Genomic DNA, 19,772 nt, shown 5'->3' with positions numbered 1-19,772 from the left:
TGATTAGTTTGTGCTCTGTGCTCGGCTCTTTTCCGTTCCGGAGCCTTGGGGTGTTTTGTTGGGCAGCCTCCTTGACGCCCAGGTGATTTTCTTCCTCTACTGGTTGTTCTGCATTCTTCTAGTTGTACGTTGATAACTCTTCTTCTCAGCGCATCTTGCCTTCATGGCTACATCTACTAGTTCATCTTTGATGGAGATCCCTGACATCCATCAAGTTGGAAGGCTCTAATTATCCTCCGTAGCGTATGGCAGTTTAATCTTTTCTTCTAGCCAGGTGCAAAGTTGAGTATAGTGAACGGGATGTCCCCCGGTCGATGACAAATCGTACGAGAAGTGTAGACAGAAGGATGTGCTTATCAAGACTCTTTTGTGGAATAGAATGGAACCAAAGATTGATGGTCCAATGATGTATTTTCTCACTTCCAAAGATATTTGGAAATGTGCTAAAACCCTCTCTTCCAATGTGAACAACCTGACGAGGATATGTGATGGCTACTCGGAACCATGGTTTTAAATTTCGACCAAAATCGGAAATTTTGGTCAGAAATTTTGGATTTCGGTCAAGACCGAAACCAAAATCAGCCGAAACCGAAATTTCGTTTAAATGCTTTCTTTTAAAATTTCTTCCAAGATTTCGGCCAAAATTACTGATTTTGGTAATTTCGGCCGAAAGTTCAGTTTCGGCTGAGTCCGAAACTAAGATTTAAAACCATGCTCGGAACTCCTACATCTGCAACATGGTGATAAGTCGGTGTTCAAGTTTTATTCCCAGTTTGTGACCTTATGTGAGCAGCTTGATATGTATCTGCCCTTCACCACTGATGCTACAATGTTAGCCAAGTACTAGGAGGACTTGAGAGTGATGTAGTTACCAGATGCCTTGGGGCCTCAGTTCCTCCCTATTCGCTAGCATTTTGGGTGCCTCAGATCTCTCCCATCCCTTGATGATGTTTTCTCGTGTGTCTAGTGTTCCATGCGGATTGAGGTATCGAGTGACTCATGAGTTGAGAACTATGTTCTTGATGTGCAGTCCGGTTATGATCATAGTGGTCATGGAGGCCGAGGCAATGTTACCGGGATCGCCCTCCCACGCTCCGACCCGCGATCCAGGGTCGCCAACCCCAAACGTGGGTCGTTTTCGACCCGGATCGCCGAAAATGGCAACCCGAGTGACCCACAAGAAAGGGAGAGATGCATAGAGAGAGAGAGAGGAGGGAAAGAGAACAAAAAACAACTCTCCTTCCAAGCTTTAATCTAATCATACCTCATTGGAGGCCAAAAAAAAGAAGAAACTGAGAAGACGAAAATAGACTAATCTGAAACGGATGTTCTAACAAAAACTTCTATACCTAGTCTTGAAACAGATGTTGAGGATACATCGTATTTGTCTCACTGTGATACTGACTCTGTTCATTAGGCTGGTTTGCCTCTCCCTATACCTAGTCCTGTTGTGACTGCTCTGCCTTCACAGTTGCAGGTTAAATCTGGCGGTATTCGCCAGTACTCACTAATCAGACTGCTTCTACCTTAGCTCCACCTCACCCGATCCACGTCCTCCTCAGTTTGGCAGATCCACCTCAGGTAATGACCTAGCCTCTATTTTTGTTGAGTCCCATATTGCTTCTAGGACTCGGTCATGTTCTTCTGCTCATCCTATCTTTCATTTGTATCTTATGATCGTGTTTCTCCATCTTACATGAGTTTTATTCTTCATTATCATCTACTGTTCTCCTAAGTTTATTGCAGAGCCATTACCTCATCCATGTTGGTGTTCTGCTATGGAGGCTGAGATGGAGGCCCTCCACTCTAACCATATATGGAAGCTTGTTCTGCTGCCTAAGGGTACCCAAACTGTTGGATGTCGTTGGGTGTTTCCTAATAAGTATTTTCCAGGCGAAACCGTGGATTGTTTGAAATCCCGTTTGTTTGCTAAGGGCAATGCCCAGACATTGGGAGTGGACTATACAAAGACCTTTTCTCCAATAGCCAAGATTCCATCTGGTCATGTGTTTATCTCATTGGCAGTTAACCAGGGTTAGCCACTCTATCAGTTTGAAGTGAAGAATGCCTCTTACATGGAGACCTCTCTAAAGAGGTATATATAGAGCAACCTCCTGGGTATGTTGCTCAGAACGAGATCGGTTCGGTATGTCATCTACGTAAGGCATTATATGAGCTGAATCAGTCTCCACGAGCATGGTTTGGTAGATTCAGTGAGGCCATTATGTGTTTTCGTATAAAGCAGTGTGTGGTCAACCACTCTGTATTCAGCTCCTATTCTGATGCTGGCTATATCATGTAGATAGTGTATGTGGATGACAATGTGATTACTGGGGATACAAAGACTTGAAGCATTCCTTCAGACGGAATTTCGCACCAAAGACCTAGGACATCTTCGGTATTTTCTGGGCATAGAGGTAGCATATTCTCAAGGTGGTCTTTACTTGTCATAGAAGAAGTATGTTCTGGACATACTAGAGGAGATGGGGTCCTTGGGAACAAAGCCTGCTGAGGTTCCTATGGACCCCAATGTAAAGCTTTATTCAGATCAAGGGGAGCTATTGGAGGACTCTAGCAGAGATATAGGAGGCTCGTTAGTAAACTGATTTATTTAATTGTGAACAGAATAGAATGTTTGTTCCACCCTTCCAAGGAACAGGACGAAATTACATATAGATAGATAGATATATAAAATATAAACAAATGAAGTACTATTACTATTTCGGTCGGATCCGAAACCGAAATGAATTATATTCCGAAATCATCATGAATATATTCATATATTCTAAATCCAAATCAAGCCGCGATTCTCACTAATCAATAGTTATGATTTGTAGTTACTGACCAACCAAAATGAAGGAAGCTGCGGATTCGAGCTCCGTCAATCCGGAACTAGGATCCGATAAATCCATCAACTCATCTCTCCATTTTCTCTGAAGAGGGGGGGGGGGACAAGGAGCAAGATCTAATTCCCGGCGAAGGGATCCTATGCATTTCATCTCATGAGGAGGAAGACAGGAGCTACGGATATGAAAGAGAAGGCTTCAAAGCAAACAAAGGAGGTGAAGCCCTATAGAATAGAGCTCTTTCGAGATAGGCATAAGGAAGCCTGTTTCTCCAGTGGCATAAGTCATACTCTTGCTCGATTGGCTTCGACCTCGTCCTGGCATGTCGCATGCAGTGGGAGTAAGTCGGTTTATGAGTTCTCCTCGTACTTCGCATTGGCGAGCAACCCTATAGATAGTTATAATTGAAATATGCACCCGGAAAAGGCTTGTTCTTCAGGAAGCATAATCATATTGGATGTGAAGATCGGGCAAGATCTTCAGTAGATAGGAGATCGACTACAGGTTACTGCACCTTTGTTGCAGGAAATCTAGTGTCTTTGGCGGAGTGTAGGGCTGGCAACGGGGCGGGTCGGGGCCGGATGTTGGGCTCCCCTACTCCTTCCCCTCTGCGGGGAATTTTCCCCCTCCCCTTCCCCTCCCCACTGCGGGGATGGTGGGGAATCCCCCTCCCCTCCCCACGGGGAATATCTAATCCCCATCCCCTCCCCTTCCCCGCCCTGCATCCTTCGGGGACAATCACTTTACTTTCTCACTTTACTTTGTTAAATGTTAGGTTTAAAACTAAAGATTTGTTAGGGACAATCACTTCAGGCATGTTGCGGCTTGCCTGTTGCATGTGAGAGTAGCCACACAACCCACATAGGCTAAGATTTTGTCTTATTCATTTTATTAACATGGGGACAAAGGTGGTTGCTCTCAGATTTATTTAATTGATCAATAGTCCCTAGCAGATCCCTAATTCCCAATCCCACTTGCCAAAAAGTACTGTACGTGCCACACCATAGGAAGATCCAAACCGTCCATTTGATGGGCACACCATACTACCATAGGCATAGGATGATCCAAACCTTCCACTTGATGAGCACATTGTAGGATAATCCAAACTGTCCATTTGATGGGCCACAACGTAAATAGGTTGTGGCCCAAAAATCATTTCCATAGGATAATCCCAACCCTCTGATCTATAGAGGAATTGCATATTATGGTACCTTCTATAGATCGGAGGGTTGCAATCATCCTATGGAAATGATTTTTGGGCCGGAATCTATTTACGTTGTGGCCCATCAAATGGACGGTTTGGATGATCTATGGTGTGGCCTGTAAAGTACTTTTAAATTGTAGCCTATCAAATGGACGGTTTGGATCATCCTATGGTGTAGCCCATACATTACTTTTTGAAAAATAATGGACTATACGAGCGCACACCATATAAAATCTCATCACTCATCAGAGAGATGTTACCTTTATTTGGGGGAGGGAGATTTTCAAAGAATTTAATGTTGCCTTATAGTGATGGTTCGATGGAGAGATTTTAGGGATTTCTAAGGGTAATATACTAATATAATGAGGGACAATGCCCAATGGATTACGGGTAAAAGAAAACATAAAAAGCTATTTCAGGGACAAAACTGTACTAATAGAAATTATGAAAATTTTGGGGGAATCTTGTAGATATGTTTTGATCCAAGGGGTTTCTAGTAGTTTTCCCAAAAAAAAAAAAAAACACTTAAAAAAACACAAGAAAAAAATGGCATTAATGCGGGTCGGGGCCGGGCGGGGCCAACTCCATCCCCTTCTCCTCCCCTTCCCCGCACCGGGGAATTTTTTTAATCCCCTTCCCCACTCAAATCGGGGAATCCCCTCCCCAAGCGGGGCGGGGCGGATCCCTGCTTTTCCAGGTGAAATTGCCAGCCCTAGCGGAGTGAGAAGCAAGATGTGGTCGCTAGGTTGAGTGCAGAGGCATAGTATCGAGCTATGGCTCATACACGCGGAGAGTTGACATGGTTGAGGTCTCTTCTGTCATAGATTGTGGTATTCCTTCTTCATCTCCATATTCATTGTATTCCAATGCAGTGTTCCATGAGAGGACGAAGCATATTGAAGTAGATTGTCACTTTGTTCGTGAAAAGATTCAAAGATGAGAGATTAGCACTACCTTCACTCGATCTGGAGATCAGTTGGCAGATGTATTTACTAAACCATTGGGGAAATCCAAGTTGAGAGATATCTGTAACAAGCCACGGTTATATAGCATATACACTCCATATCGAGGGGGAGTGTTAGAAGGGTATTTTAGTCTTTGTATGTAACCCTAAGTGAACACACACACACACACACACACACACATATATATCATATATCTTAGAGGTCATTATTCGACTCACTTTCTCCCCTACTCTCTTTCTCCTCCACCTCTCTTCAATCTCTTTCTCAATGGAGATTAGGTTACTTCGAACACTTGCAAAGTACAGCTGTGTAGTTATCTAACTTGGACGACATCTTCTGCTAACAAGAAGAAATTTCAAAGTAAACCTATAATTTATTTAATATACAGCTGTGTAGTTATCTAACTTGGACGACATCTTCTGCTAACAAGAAGAAATTTCAAAGTAAACCTATAAGTTATTTAATGTGCATAGATTCCCAAGGGGGTAAAATAACAGTCTCTACAGTTGGCAATAGGAAAATATATTACAACTAACATGCAAGACCTTGTGTAGGTGAAATTCTTCTCGTTTTCCAACACGTGTAGCGAGAACATAACAATTTAACTAGTAGATCAAATAAACTTATACTAAATTACGTAAAGCTCCACCACAAAGGAACCAATTAGAATGCTAGTTAAATTTAACGATTTAGTCGAACAATTGTACTTGTAACCAAAAAGCATTGTAATAAAAGCCACAAAAGACATACAACAACATGAACAAAAATCAAATTCCTCATTCAAATACAAGTCCATCAGAGAATATAAAGTATAGATGGTGATGGCTTCCAAGAAACAGCTTAGGAAGCTATTTAAAATGACCAACTGATGCCTCAGCCTAACAATATACAGAACAACTTATGGGATGAAAAAACAAAATCTTTTAGTCAGAAAATACAAGTTGAGAAGTTAAAAAAAATGATGGTGGTGGTAGGAATCTGTAACATTAACACTAATAGATATACATATTAATTTGGAGCTGAACCTACAAAAAAGCTAATCAGAAATGAACTGTTCGAGCAATACCTATCGTATGCAAATACTGCTATGTCACAAGCTGCCAAGGATTCATTATTAGAGAGCAGATTTTTAACTCCATCTTCTGGTATTTCCCTCAGTATAAGGGTCTCCTTAGGTTTGTCCTTCATAGACGACAAGAATATATATAATCAGCCAGAAAACCAAAGAGAAAAAAAATAAAACAAAATAAATTCAAGAGTCGAAAAAAGTGAAGGGATATTGGGTATGTAAAAAAATGAGAACCAAATCTACATTAAGCAATAAGACACTAATAGTATATTACAGCATGAGGGATGATAGCTAAGATAACAAACATTCTTTACAGGTCTATACCCATAGATTTTGTAAGTTGCATTAACAGAAAAACCAACAGCAATATGATCATACAAGGCTGCAGCACTATCATCAGATCGGAGAATCAATGGCTGAGGTTCGCGGCGGGGCAGCTGATTACCATGCCATCATGTTGGAGGCGTACAGAGCGATTCCGATTCTCCTTTTTTTTTTTTTTTTTAAAGGCTGCAGCACTATCGTCAGATTCTTCTTCTGCCGTCAGATTCTTCTTCTACCATGGCATACAAGGCTGCAGCACTATCGTCAGATCGGAGAATCAATGGCTGAGGTTCGCGGCGGCGGCAGCTGATTACCATGCCATCCATGTTGGAGGCGTACAGAGCGATTCCGATTCCGATTCCAATTCTTCTTCTGCCGTAGATTTGCAACATACCCGCCCAAGAGAGTCCTGGATATGGATCTGAACCTCCCACCATCGGAAGTTGCATGACCAACGCCAATGCCAGATTTTTATTTCTGATCGGAATCTCGGTCTCTTTTTTTTTCTTTTGTCCATTTTATTAGTCTTCTCTTTTTGTTCGTCTAAAGAGCGCGGCTTCTTAACCCACTGTTGTACTGTTTAACGCTCCGGAACGATGACTATAAATAGGATGATAACCATCTTTTTTGCACCAAGAATTGCAGGGTTTCTTAATGCTTGTTTACTTAATTACTTATTTAATCCTATCTGAGATTATTAATATGACATTAATCCTTTCTTTCATTTGTTAAAAAATTATGATCATACCGGGCTAGAAAAAACTAGGAGCACCCAAAGGAAACCTAAACTATTCAAGGCAACATCCACAGCATGGTTTGGGCGTTCATGTATTTCTTGCTGCACGAGGACTGAAATCTATAGAAGTTTGATTTTCTTTGGGTCCGTTTGGTTGGATTAAAAAATAGCAAAACCAAAGTAAAAGGAGAAATCTCCTAGCATCGTTTTGTTGCCATTTACTATTCACATGACAGTCCTTGTCGGCTGTAAATTCTCCAAATGCAAGCCTTTTTTACTGTTTGACTTTCCTCTCTCAAGCGGAAAAGTAAAGAGATGGGAATCTATATTCCTTTCCTTTTACTTCTCAACTATGCACATCCAATCCCTTGTATCAAACTAATACAAGTTTGATTTCATCCACGTATTTTTTAGGCTACAAAGATAAGGATTCAATTCATAGAATACACAAAAATCTGGCATCATTAAGCCATTGAAGACGGGCTATTCTGTGAGTATTCGTTGCATAAATCCAAATGGGATTTTTTGAATGAAAATCCAAATGGGATTTTAGTGTAAAAATAACAAAAAGGAAAAAAAAGAAAGGAAAAAGATTGTGCAGCTTCTAAGTGGTTTTGTTTGAACAAGAAATATTTTAAAAAGTAAACATTGTGAAATAAAACCAATAATATTAATTTCAGTTTAAAGGGCTTTAGTTTTTCTTCTTACTAAAAATACGGAAATTCCAAAAAAAAGGCTGAACTTATTTTTCATTCTGAAACCATAAATGAAAAGGAAAAAGAAAAAACAATGACTCGCCAATTGAGTTCCAAATCTCCCAACCCTTCAAATTGAATTACTTCTTGACGAATTTGAGCATTGTAGCCTAACAGTCGACTCAATCACTTGCCAAATAGGTCCATTAGAAAGATTGGGAAAGCACATTGCGACCCAAGAACAAGAGATTAACAACAACCTACACAATGTTTTGCAATGAACAAACAAGTAGTCTGCCATTTCCTCAAGAATTTCTTCAACTCATCACACATGTTGATCTTTTTTTTTTGAAAGATGACAATTTTATTGATACTATGAAAGGTCCACTGGAGACCAGGGGTCCCAACTTTCATTACATAGCAACAATTCATATTTATCTGGCCAGAAGCATAGTCCTAGGCCAGTAGGGTTACTAAAAGAAGGATACTATGTACCATAGCCACAAATACCAGGCCACCCAAACCCCAAAAAGATTCTAGCAAACTTCCACAGGAACACCAGGCCACACAAAAACAAAAAAGTTTTAGCACCGCCCCACCTTAACCAGACTAAACTATGCTGCACACTTCTCCAGTTCCTCCAGGATGTGCTGGATTAGAAAGTCCGGCATTTCGATGAGTAATTCGTCTGGAACCCACTCCAAACGACTAGGGATTCTTCTCTCGGCAATCCTTTCTTCCACTTGACGGATACCTACCACCTTATTAGCTTCCCAATTTTGCCTCATCTCAGCCCTTTCTTCAGCCAACAGAGATTTGAAGAAAGGGTGTTTAAAAAGCGGCGAGTGGGTGTCTCTAACCTCGCCTGACCCAGTGAGGCTGAATAAGGTAAAAGGGCAATCCTGAGCGTCTAGCTCAAAGATTTTCCACTGCTTGCGAAGGAGATCTTTGGCTACTTCTTTGGGCGTCAGGTCCATGATCAGAGCCCTTTCTTCACCACAATTCATCGATTTTATCCTCTTAAGAATATTTTCCAAAATCATAGTCTCCGTGAATAACCGCTCCTTCTTCCACCAGAGAAAGCAGAAGGATCACTAGAACTACCTTGATTCTCCATTTCTAAGAGGTATCTTGGTTGACCAGAACTAGAAGCACCCAGAAAACCTATTGAATCCAAAGAGACTCCTTAAACTACTCACTATTCTTCAAGTTGGAAAACTATTAATGCAAAAAAAAAAAAAAAAAAATCAATTTATGACCTTACAGCTTTCCTTTCCTCTGTAACGGAAATAATTATTCATTTTCGCAGTAGGATTAATGTGGCCCACCTCAAAAGTCCAAACAATAAAGATAGATGGGACAAACCATACCAAAAGCCACTCTAGACACAAAAGTTAAAAATAGAAAAGGCTACAGTTTTATCTCTCTCCCTTAATGGGAAGCTTTCAGCTGACAACCCTAGGAGCTTGTCAGAATATCAGGGTCCACCCTACCCTTAAGATTTAAATCAAGATGGCTCTCGTCAGCTACCCGCGTAACTTTCCGCCTAGGGGCATGGGGACCAACTGCCTCGGGCTCCACCAACAAGTTCACAGAACGCCTGCCTTCAGGGTACAGAGGACCAAACTCGGGACAAATCTCGAATCCATCCTTGGGCAGAGCATTAGGGAGATTAGATATGACACCGAAACCAAACAGGCCCCGACTCGGATCGGCGACCAGGACTGAAACCGAACGGGCTTCAGGCAGGCGCCGATCCAAGGTGGATGACAGCCCAGAATTGGTAGAGCAAACAGAATTCTCGGGGATTTCAATCCCAATTCTATAGACATGATTCAAGATTCTAATTTTGGCAAAAGAGCTTGAGAAAATCCTTCGGGAGGCTAGAATTTTTGCCGAGACGAAGCTCATGCAATGCTGGTGATTTCTTTCCATTTTTGTTTCTAGGACTCTTCCAAACAGACTTCCTATAGCCTCCACCGTTGATGTGGCCCAAGCATGTAATGGTATACCATAGAAGTTAACCCACAGAGCTTTCTCATGTTGAACGAATTCCTCATTCCACGAAGCGAGTGAACGCAAATGAGGTTCCAAAACCTCAGAGCTGCTAGAGAGAACCTTAGAGGGATGAAATTCAGATTCGAACATAAAGAGAAGCTCATCTTCCGACAATATACATGGGCATTGCAGTGATGGGATATTCCAAATCTTTTGCGCCCAAAGCCAAAGGTCCTCTAAAGATCCATTAGGGCTCTTCTTTTTCCCAATCAGACAGGATTTTAAGGATTCCATCCGAACTTCCACTTCCCTACCCAAAATGCACAAGATCGGAGATCCTACAATCTTGTGAGAGATAGTGCCAGTGTCAGGCCATAGATCGCCCTCCACACGGACCAAGTCCATGCAGGATAGAGGGCAGGATAAAGAGAGAGGAACCCATTTGGAAAGGATTTTATTCCGGCGGCACCAACGGCAATTTTCCCGCCACTCGAAGTTGAGAGATAAGGAGAGCAGTGCCAATTCCCATTTTTGATTTCTTTTAAAAACACACCCCCCCCCCCAAGCTTGTTTCACTATATTTCGATTACAGACTGCTATTTTTCCGCCAACTAAAATTATGATAGTGGCAATGGCGACATTGCCAATCCTCCAGCCATCTCTTCGCCCTCCTCCATTCGTCACCCTCTTCCAGCCATTCCCTTTTCTCTCTCCACCCCTCTTCTTCTACATGTTGATCTTGTTAACCATAGTAAACAATAAAAAGCTTTTGTTTCTTAAAAAAAGACTCACTCTCCATGGATAAAAAAGGTGACTTTATTTCTCAAGCTTTGGAGCTATTTTTAAAACCAATCCTATACGCTTTGGATTTATTAAGAAACGAATGCTTTTGATTGATTAGACAGAGGAGGCAACACATGGCCCTATAACTAGGTCAAGATAGGCTTTAAACACGCAGTTCGTTTGATTTTTCTTTTATTGAAGTTATAATGGCTTAGGCGGACTTTATATGAAAAGTATCTCCAATAAATCTCAATTTACACGAATATTATTGGGAGAATTATCTGAACAGATTTTGGTTGGGTAACTTCTTGATAGTTATCACAAGAACATGACTTTTATAATCGTGACACTATTTTGATAATATTGCAATATTTTTATTTCACATGTCTAATAGATATAAAGTTTAACATTTTAGATTTTAATCAATTTTTCAATTTACATATTTGTACTAATTTACGATATTAGCTTGACAAAAATGCCAAATTTCGAAATTATTCAATTGAACACCTGAGAAGATAAATTTCTAGAAGAGGTCACTATGAGCATATCCTTAATCAGATACATCATATACTTGTAACCATCTGTATAATCCTATATGCATCAACAATTTGAATGAAGGGCGATGGGAGATTAGCTATGATTTGTGGACATGGACACGCGTGTCGACACGGACACAGAGTGTTAGACACGGCAAACCTCCAAAATTTAGAAACGGGGACACTGCTAAAATATATATATATATATATATATATATATATATATATATATATATATATATATATGATACAATAACAAATATTAGTTAAAGAAGATCTAAACAAGAGTTTATAATAAGACAATAGTTAATAATAAAAGAGGTAAACGCAATATGCAGTAATAAAATAGAATGTCACACATGTCACGACACAAAAACATTTCCACACACCCACATTAAGTCTAACACTTATATCAGTACAGTTAAAAGTGTCTAAAGGAGTGTCGGACACAGCAGGACACGTGTGTCAGCAATAAATTCGAAGTGTCGGCCAAATCATAGGAGATTAGTAGCTATTAAATGACGTTACTCTTGTCCATACTCTACCCGTCTTTACAAGATCAGTTGTTCTGTGAGATTAGCGACAAAATGTGAGGCCTCCCACTTAATCTTTTGGAAAAAATATATGAATTCAACTAAAATAGTTGTACGACCTCATCTCCCTAACACTAGGTGAGATTCACCTTCTTGAGGAAGGAAAAAGATGATTAAGGTAATCAAATGTGACCGAGGAGGTGCTCATCGTAGAGATCGAGGGGACATCGTGGCCGGGATGATTGGAGTAACAATGTGGTTTTCAGAACATCCATTGGAGGAAGTAAGTTTCCCCTGCAAACCTCGGTTGCAGGTTAAAAAAAACCAAGAGCTTAGAGGGACATCCACAGAGACGAGAGATCCACCTCAACTGGAACAACAAGAGCTTGGAGAGTGGCAGATGGAAGGAGAAGATGAAACATGGGGGATTGTATTTGTGGAAGATGTCAGTTCTCCAATTTCAAACGTTGGATGGAGCATTGATGGTGAGAGAAATGTTGGTCTAGGGCTGATCTCAAGGTTCCAGAGGGCACTGGAACGAATGGACACGGTCATAGCACTCCGTCTGAAAGCCTTGGTTCCTCTACCACATTCTCACACAAGGCCGTTTTGCATCGAGGCGAAAACCTTAAAATCAAGAAACCCCACAAGAGAGAGAGGCCCAAAAACTAAAGATATAAAGGTGTGCTTCGCTACCACGTCTTTCCACATTACACAACAAAACCCGCTCTTCCCCCACCCCACTCCCCCCCCCCCCCCGCAATCAACTACCTCTAAGGTGAGTATCACAATGGAAGACAGAAATTTTAGCCTACGATGTCAGCTATGTTTTCTTGCATCGTAGATCCTTGGCTTGAGGGATTTAACAGCATACCACACCCTCTTCAGAAGACAATTTGACAAAAAATGATAAAAAAGTCCTCCAATGTTATTTTGGTCAAACAGCTTATCACCAATCGATCCAGTTCTGATACAACAGCAGTCGCTAAGATTGTTGTAGAGAGAGAGAGAGAGAGAGAGATGATAACCTTACTCTTCTTTTCATTTCCTTTTTAAAAAATAAACAATAAACAACTGCCCAAGCTGATGACATGAGAAAAGGATGAAATAATGGGGTGGAAATGTCATTCACCAAACATTTTGCACTCAAATAGGTTTATGTAGCAGCTACATAACTAAATGGAAGAAGACTGTTTCCTCCAAAATGTATGAACAAATATCAACAGTAAAAACTTGTGAGAATCGCAATAACACTTCAGAATGCATAAGAGATAAATGAAGGTAAACTTTGACTACTAAACACCATAAGGAGAAAAAAAAAACCTTTATTGATGTCTAGAAAAAAAAACGAATTCAGATCATCAATAATAATTCTTTTGGTAGGTATTATGAGATTATTTAGAGGATTGGAAGTTTTGAGACAGATAACACCTCAAACTTTAATAATGAGAGAGAAAGAGAGAGTTCCTTGATATTTAATCTAGTTTCTCATAAGGAAATGGTGCTTCTTCACATAATACTTACCATCAGATGGTCCAAAATATTTGCTGCAAAACGCTCATAAGTCGTTTCGCTATATGTGCCAGTGAAGGGCCTGTATTTGGAAAGGATCAACAAATGAAGAAAAAAAGAATATCTGTAAACAAAGACAATAACTTTAATGAACTTAAAAGACTAATGACAAAAATGAAACGGAAGTAAACACATTTAAGCAAGTCGACTCAGATGCTTCACAAACCTCAGATGCTTCACAAACCAGATCTGACAATTTGAGATCATTAGGTTAACTTGGATACAAGGTTATAAATTTCGGTTTCTGCTAAAAAATGACTTAAAATTTCGGTATTTCAGCCGAAATTTGAAACCATGCTTGGATAACAAGTTTAGAAGGCATCTTACTTTCCAATAAATGAATTTAACAGTGCAGACTTTCCAGCCTTTTTAGGTCCAAACAGATAGCACTGGAAAACATTTCTTTGTGATTGTTGCCGCTTGCAATCTAATCTTCTTCGTCTAGTTATATGAAATGCTGAAGCAGGGTCACCAGCAAAACCAAGGTATATCAAATTAGCTAGACTACTAGCCGGGTCTAGCAGCGTCATAAGGGCCCACTGCAATCACAAGTATTTTCTGATATGAACTATAAAAGCAGATAGCTTAAACAGAACATTAATTGGGTAAATAAAAAAACAAATAGATAGGAAGCTGTTGATAAATAATGAAGTAAAATATTTAAATAATTCAGGCGCCAAGGAAAAGCCACTTGTTAGCAAAAAATCAAATCAGAACGCCTTGTAAGTATAAAGTCCGAGACAATTATTAATTTCCTGAGGTTCAGATCCCATAGTTAACTGCCATCACAAAATATAAACAACTATAATATATCAACTCTCAAATTAGTAGTTCCGAGCAAACAACAAATTTTTTTGAAAGAAATCAAAGGTTCTCATTTGAGATCTGTAGTTCTCTTGAGTTTATGCAACTAGAAATTCAGTGACCATCAGTCAGCAGCAACGTTTCAAAACTCGGGCTCAGACGAGAACTCGGCCGAGTCATTGACATTGTCAATTTTTCATTTACTTGACTGAGTCCACGGAATTTTGAAGCTAAATCTCTTGCCGTGGTCCTGGCCTTACCACCATGCCTTGGTACACTGTTTGAAGCCTTTAATAGTTAAAACAAAAGGTGTCAATATTAAAAAAGTAAGGGAGTGACACTATCGTTTCCCTATGCACGGAATATCTTGGCACCATATCGATTATCACAGTCCCACCCTCCCACCATCCAATGTCAATGTTGGAGGAACTAGCATTTAGGGAATTATAACAGCCTTTAACAATTAAAGATGGAAGTGCCACTATCAAAATAAGTATTGCAGGTATCATTTCCCAATGCATGTAAGCGACCTTCACACAAAATCGCTTGTCACGGATCCAGCCCTAGCACCATATAGTAGCACAATGTTGGAGAAATTATGACACAAGCACCATCTGTGACCCACCTTGGATGGGGAAAAGTAAAGCATCTCGTTGACCAATGGGTGGTAATCATCCATTTCGTGGGCTAAGAAAACAAATGTTCTTCTGCCAAAAAATTTCTATTTTGGACCGTGCACAGAAAACACTGGCATGTGAACAGTCCCTTTTTCCACATGTGGCCGATATTACAGTTGATGAGAACGATCCGTTTCTCGAGCCGAGGTTCTTATGGCCAAAACCATATGTTCAGGAGGAAATATATGTAACAGACGATTTCCAATACAACAGGGACAGAGATAATAGCAGAGACAAGACACCATTAGTACTGATATGGTGGTGGGAGGTCCAGACGAGAGATGGCCGTGTTGTTATAAGTGACGGGCCATGGATCCAAGGGCTGGCAAGAGATAGTTACGTATTTGACCCCGACACTGGCACAACTCTTTTTCTTTGGCCAAGTAGGGGCGACATCCCAGCTTGCCCATTGACCTGAGTCCACACCCCTTTTATCAGGATGGAGCCCAGCTTGTGGTCAAGCTCTTTTCTAAGGAGGGGGAGAATGATGAGGACCAGGTCCCGGCCAAAGTATAAGTGGGCCCACTCTAGCAATAGTGTAGGGGCAAAAGTGTAACAGAGCCTTCATGGCTTTCATTGTAATTTTCATGCTTAGTAGGTCTTAATTGTAATTGGGCAAACTTGTGATAAGAAGGTACTAGAGGGTCACATAGTGATTTAGTTTAAAAAAGAGAAAGAAAAGAAGGCTGGTCGTCCACTTTAAATAGTAGAGAAGTTATTTGTTTTGAGGCTTTTTGCTGAATTTGAAGAAGAGAATTGTAAAACTCCAGCCTGGAGTAGAGACTAGAGATTGCTTCTTGTTGCTGCCTGTAGAGAGAACTTTGTGTGATGTTGGAGAGGAATTCTTGTGGATTGAAGGACTTCCATCTCCTCATCCTCTCACCTTGAGGTTTCAGCTGAGCTAAGTATCTTTTAGGAATTTTCCATTACCATTTAAATAAAGTCCCGGACTCTATCCTTGTGTTCTTGTTCTTGGTCATCTTGTTTGCTGTTTTTTTTAATTCTCAGCTTAAATTTTGTATTTTACTGCTCTAAAGCTGATTTGGACAGCAGCCTGCTGTTTTGAACTAGTGTTTTGAAAAAATTTCTGCATTTCCTAGCCGTTCTTGATTGAATCTTTGTCAAACTGAAAACTTGTTGGAGATATACAAAGAGTCTACATCATATTTGGTATCACAGCCAGGTCTTGAAGAAATTCTCATATCTCCGTGATCCGAAGCTCAAATTCTGTTGGAATTCTCACCTTGCTTATGCAATTTATAACGGAATCCCAATTTGGACGAAATTTTGTTTGAACAATCACCATTTTGCATTGAATTCATCAGAAAATTTTCAATTTCCCATGCAAATCGAAAATTCTCCATTTCCACCAATTTTTCTTCAACTTCGTAGTAATTTCTTCCATTTTCTGCTTTCATTCGAAAATACACATTGATTCCTATTGTTTTCTTTCCGAATCGTTGAATTCATGTAATTTATTTTTGAATTGCATCTGAAATTACAAGCTGCACGATTTTCCCCAATTTCACGTCATTATGGAAGCATTTTCTTCAAAATTCTGCTTGAATCGGAAAATTACACATTGTTTCTTGTTGTTTCTTGCCAATCCAGCTCATTTTGGTCGTTTTCAGCCATTAAAGTTGTTATTCAAGAAATTTCGGGAGCTCCTTCACGAAATTGCAGCAAACTCCTTTTTCTGTTAATCAATCTCCAATTTTTCATTATTTACGTTTTTCTCCATCATTGTCGTTTTCTGCATTTCAACATACATGTTTGTCTTTCCATTGTTTTCTTCAATGATTCCATTGTATTCTGTTTGTTTTTCATCCTTTGAGGTTGTCCCACGAAATTCTACTTCATCGTTTTCTTCAAATTCTCCTTTCTTTTTTCCTTCGTTCTTCACAAAATGTCAGCATTTTCATTTTAACTTCGTGTGATCATTTTCCAAATGATGGAAATCATCTCGAAAAGAGGAGCTCCCCTTCGGCACTTCTTTTGAGACAAAACCCAAATCTCAGATAGGACCAAAGAGTGAAGCTAAAAAAAAGACATGTCATTGCACCAGCGTTCAGGATCGATATCTTGAAGCAAGACAAGGGCAAGATCATGGACATTGTCCCTTTGAAAAGTTCATACAGGAAAGGATCAAGATAGGCAGCAAGGCATATGTCCTCCACAACAAAATCAGTGTCACTCATAACAAACATATGACCATTGCCACCTCCAACAACACATTATCTAAGCAATATTTGTAGTGCATGTAAGCCCAAGGGTTCCCATGGGTTAATTCATCTTACCTTCTTGTTTTGATGCTAGCAAACTAAATTGATTAGCTTTTATGGACTAATGTGTTCCCTTGAGGTGTTGTGTCGTATACAGAAATTTTATATCATACTCGCCATTACACAACTCAACTCAACACATAGCTTGTGGATCAAGAAAGCAAGAAGCAAAGAGCTTGCACCTACACTGGAGTCATCACCATTTGGAGATGATCAAGTCAAGAAGCTCAACATGATGATCCCACAAGTTCCCCAACAAGTGTCAAGAAGGAGCTTGGAGTTGAACATGTCATGGTGACACCTCATGTACCTCGATATGCATTGAAGATTGGAGGACAAGTCATGAGAGCCAAGACAAAGTTCAAGAGGTTCATTCAAGCTGAAAAAGTTAAAAGAATGGCAAAGAGCAAAGACATTCCAAGAAGACTCAAGGTTCTTACTTTTATAATATATTTGGAGTCCTCTTGATTTTATGTTTAAATGCACTTTCAAAAAGGTTTTCAAATGATTTTCACACTTAACTTTTTACATCTTGGAAACCATACACATACCCAAAAATGTGTTTGAAAACCTAAGACTTTAGCCCAAGACCAAAGCCCAAAGCCCCTGGATTTTAAAAGTTAAAAATAAAATTTTACTCAGGGCTGGTCTACCGGGCTATGCCGGACGACCGCGGGATGCTACCTGGAAGTCCAGGACATCTCGAAATTTATCGGGCCGGTTGACCGGGGTAAGCCGGGCGACCGCAGATATGTTTTTTGGAAATCTAGAAAACATCCAGGTTGGGCTTGGAAGCCGACCGCCATAGGTCCGGTCGACCGTGATAGTGTTTTTTAGCAGAAAATTTATTTCAAACAGGTAGCCCACGCCGGGCGACCGCGCCGGTATGAAATTTGAAATTCAAACTGAGAGCCTGATAAGGGCGGGAGACCACTGTGCCTCGGTCGACCGCCGCGACATGGAAATAGATCCGTTGGGGCTTTTGCATGTTGACTTTTTCAACCCTGTAATTTATAGTTTTACCCCCAAACGGTCATATTTCCTTGTGGGCTATATATACACTATCAAAACATTTCTAAACAACCTTTTGGCAAGATTAAATTCTATCTTCTTAAACCTAAACTTTTACATGAAAGGTTAAAAACCTCTTTGAACTTGTATTTGTACATTCTATCAAAAGGTACTCCATAGGCTTTACATTTTATCTTCCTTGGAGTGTTTGTGAGCTTTCAAAGTTGTAATCAGCCTATCTCAGAGGCAAAGAGAGTTCTTCTTTTTATTTCTTCATTTGTTTGTGAGGGTCTCCGATTTGGCCCGTTAAGAAAGGTGAATTATTGTAAGAAGGAGGCGCCCTCGCAAGGCTTTATGTGAAAAGGGTGTGATCCCTTTGAAGGAGAAGTTGGTGTACGGCTTTGAGATTCGCCCGTTGACGAATCTTATTAGTTTAGTGGAGATCCCAATGAGGAAAACTTGGAAGAGTGGAGTAGGTCAAGTTGTGACCGAACCACTATAAAACTTGTGCCTTGTGGATGCTTTCTTATCTCCTTCTCTTTGCACTATGGTGGTTGGTAATCTCTACCATTTACTTGTGTTTATGTTTCATTGAATAAGCGTTAGAGTATATAAGCATAAAGTAATATCTAATCCATATCCTATATTATATTTATTGATTGATAAAGGGTTAGACTTGTTAAGGCTTAATGGGTAAATTGATTTTAATAATCCACTTAATTAAGCCCCAAATTTTTAATTAGCCAATTCACCCCCCCCCCCTCTTGAATTGTCACCTTATATTTCATTTAGTATCAGAGCATAGGCTCTTAAAGACATTTTTAAATTCAAAATCTACAAGAGATAAAGATCTGTGACAATCTAAATGGATTTTGAGTTAGGCCAATCCGCTATAATCCCTCCTTTTTTTAATTGATCAAATTATAGAGCTTGGAAAGTAAAGATGCTTGCCTATCTCAAATCCATAGACATTGACATCTTAGATGTCATTGAAAGGAGATTTTCTATTCCAAGAAAACGCACCAAAAATGATGCAAAATTATTTTTATTAAACTTAAAAGCTATAATTATAATATGTTGTGGACTATGTCCTAATGCTTTTGAGAAAATTTCTTCATGTCGAAATGCAAAAGATATTTGGACTATTCTTGAAAAGCTTTATGAGAAAAATAGTAGTCTCTCTTCAAATGATAACAATATTATTTTTAAACAAAAAGACTCTACAAAAATCTTTTGCAAAGGAAAATTCTTTCAAACATTCGATTGCCGATTTGGAAAAACAAATTGAAAATTTGAAATCGGAGGTTAATGAATGTTTAGAAAAATATGAAAATTTAAGTCATTTGAGCAAAATCTTGATAAATAAAAATAATGACTTAATTAAAAAGTGCATTATTCTTGGAAAAGAAAAAGAAAGCCTTAAAAACACAAACAAGGATTTAAATAAAAAATATACACTTGCTTGTGAAAATAAAATAAAAATTAAAAGCTAATTTATCTCAACAAACAAATTGCTTTGAAAGTCAATTAAATGAGATAAATTAGTAAATAAAGAACTCTCTTTAAAGAACCAAAGATTACAAGAAGATAAAGACAAGCATACATGTTCTCATGTGTATTCTTGTGGTTCTAGTTGCTCCTCATCTACCCACTCATATTCATGTTCATATTGTGGTAGATTAGGGCATCACAAATCTAAGTGTAGGATTAGATTTGTGAAATCAAACAAGTTTGTGT

At 39.5% G+C, this 19,772-nt stretch overlaps 1 protein-coding gene across 4 annotated transcripts in view; it reads right to left on the bottom strand.

Moving 5' to 3' along the window:
* Positions 1–19,772, bottom strand: part of LOC143887331 (mitochondrial Rho GTPase 1-like) — a 68,923-nt gene that overhangs the window by 14,964 nt on the left and 34,187 nt on the right. For all 4 annotated transcript variants that reach the window (XM_077391519.1, XM_077391464.1, XM_077391573.1 and 1 more), the window contains 3 exons: positions 13,589–13,800; positions 13,214–13,283; positions 6,082–6,197 (listed from right to left, as the gene is read on the bottom strand). In XM_077391519.1, the coding sequence (XP_077247634.1) occupies positions 6,082–6,197; positions 13,214–13,283; positions 13,589–13,800 (398 nt within the window). The remainder of the gene's footprint in view (positions 1–6,081; positions 6,198–13,213; positions 13,284–13,588; positions 13,801–19,772) is intronic.

The sequence above is a fragment of the Tasmannia lanceolata genome, unplaced genomic scaffold (assembly GCF_043159265.1).
Source record: "Tasmannia lanceolata isolate RefF3 unplaced genomic scaffold, GAP_Taslan_0.1 ptg000002l, whole genome shotgun sequence".
Classification (NCBI taxonomy): domain Eukaryota; kingdom Viridiplantae; phylum Streptophyta; class Magnoliopsida; order Canellales; family Winteraceae; genus Tasmannia; species Tasmannia lanceolata.
The sequence above is the reverse complement of the archived record's forward strand: the minus strand, read 5'-3'. Positions and strand labels throughout refer to the sequence as shown.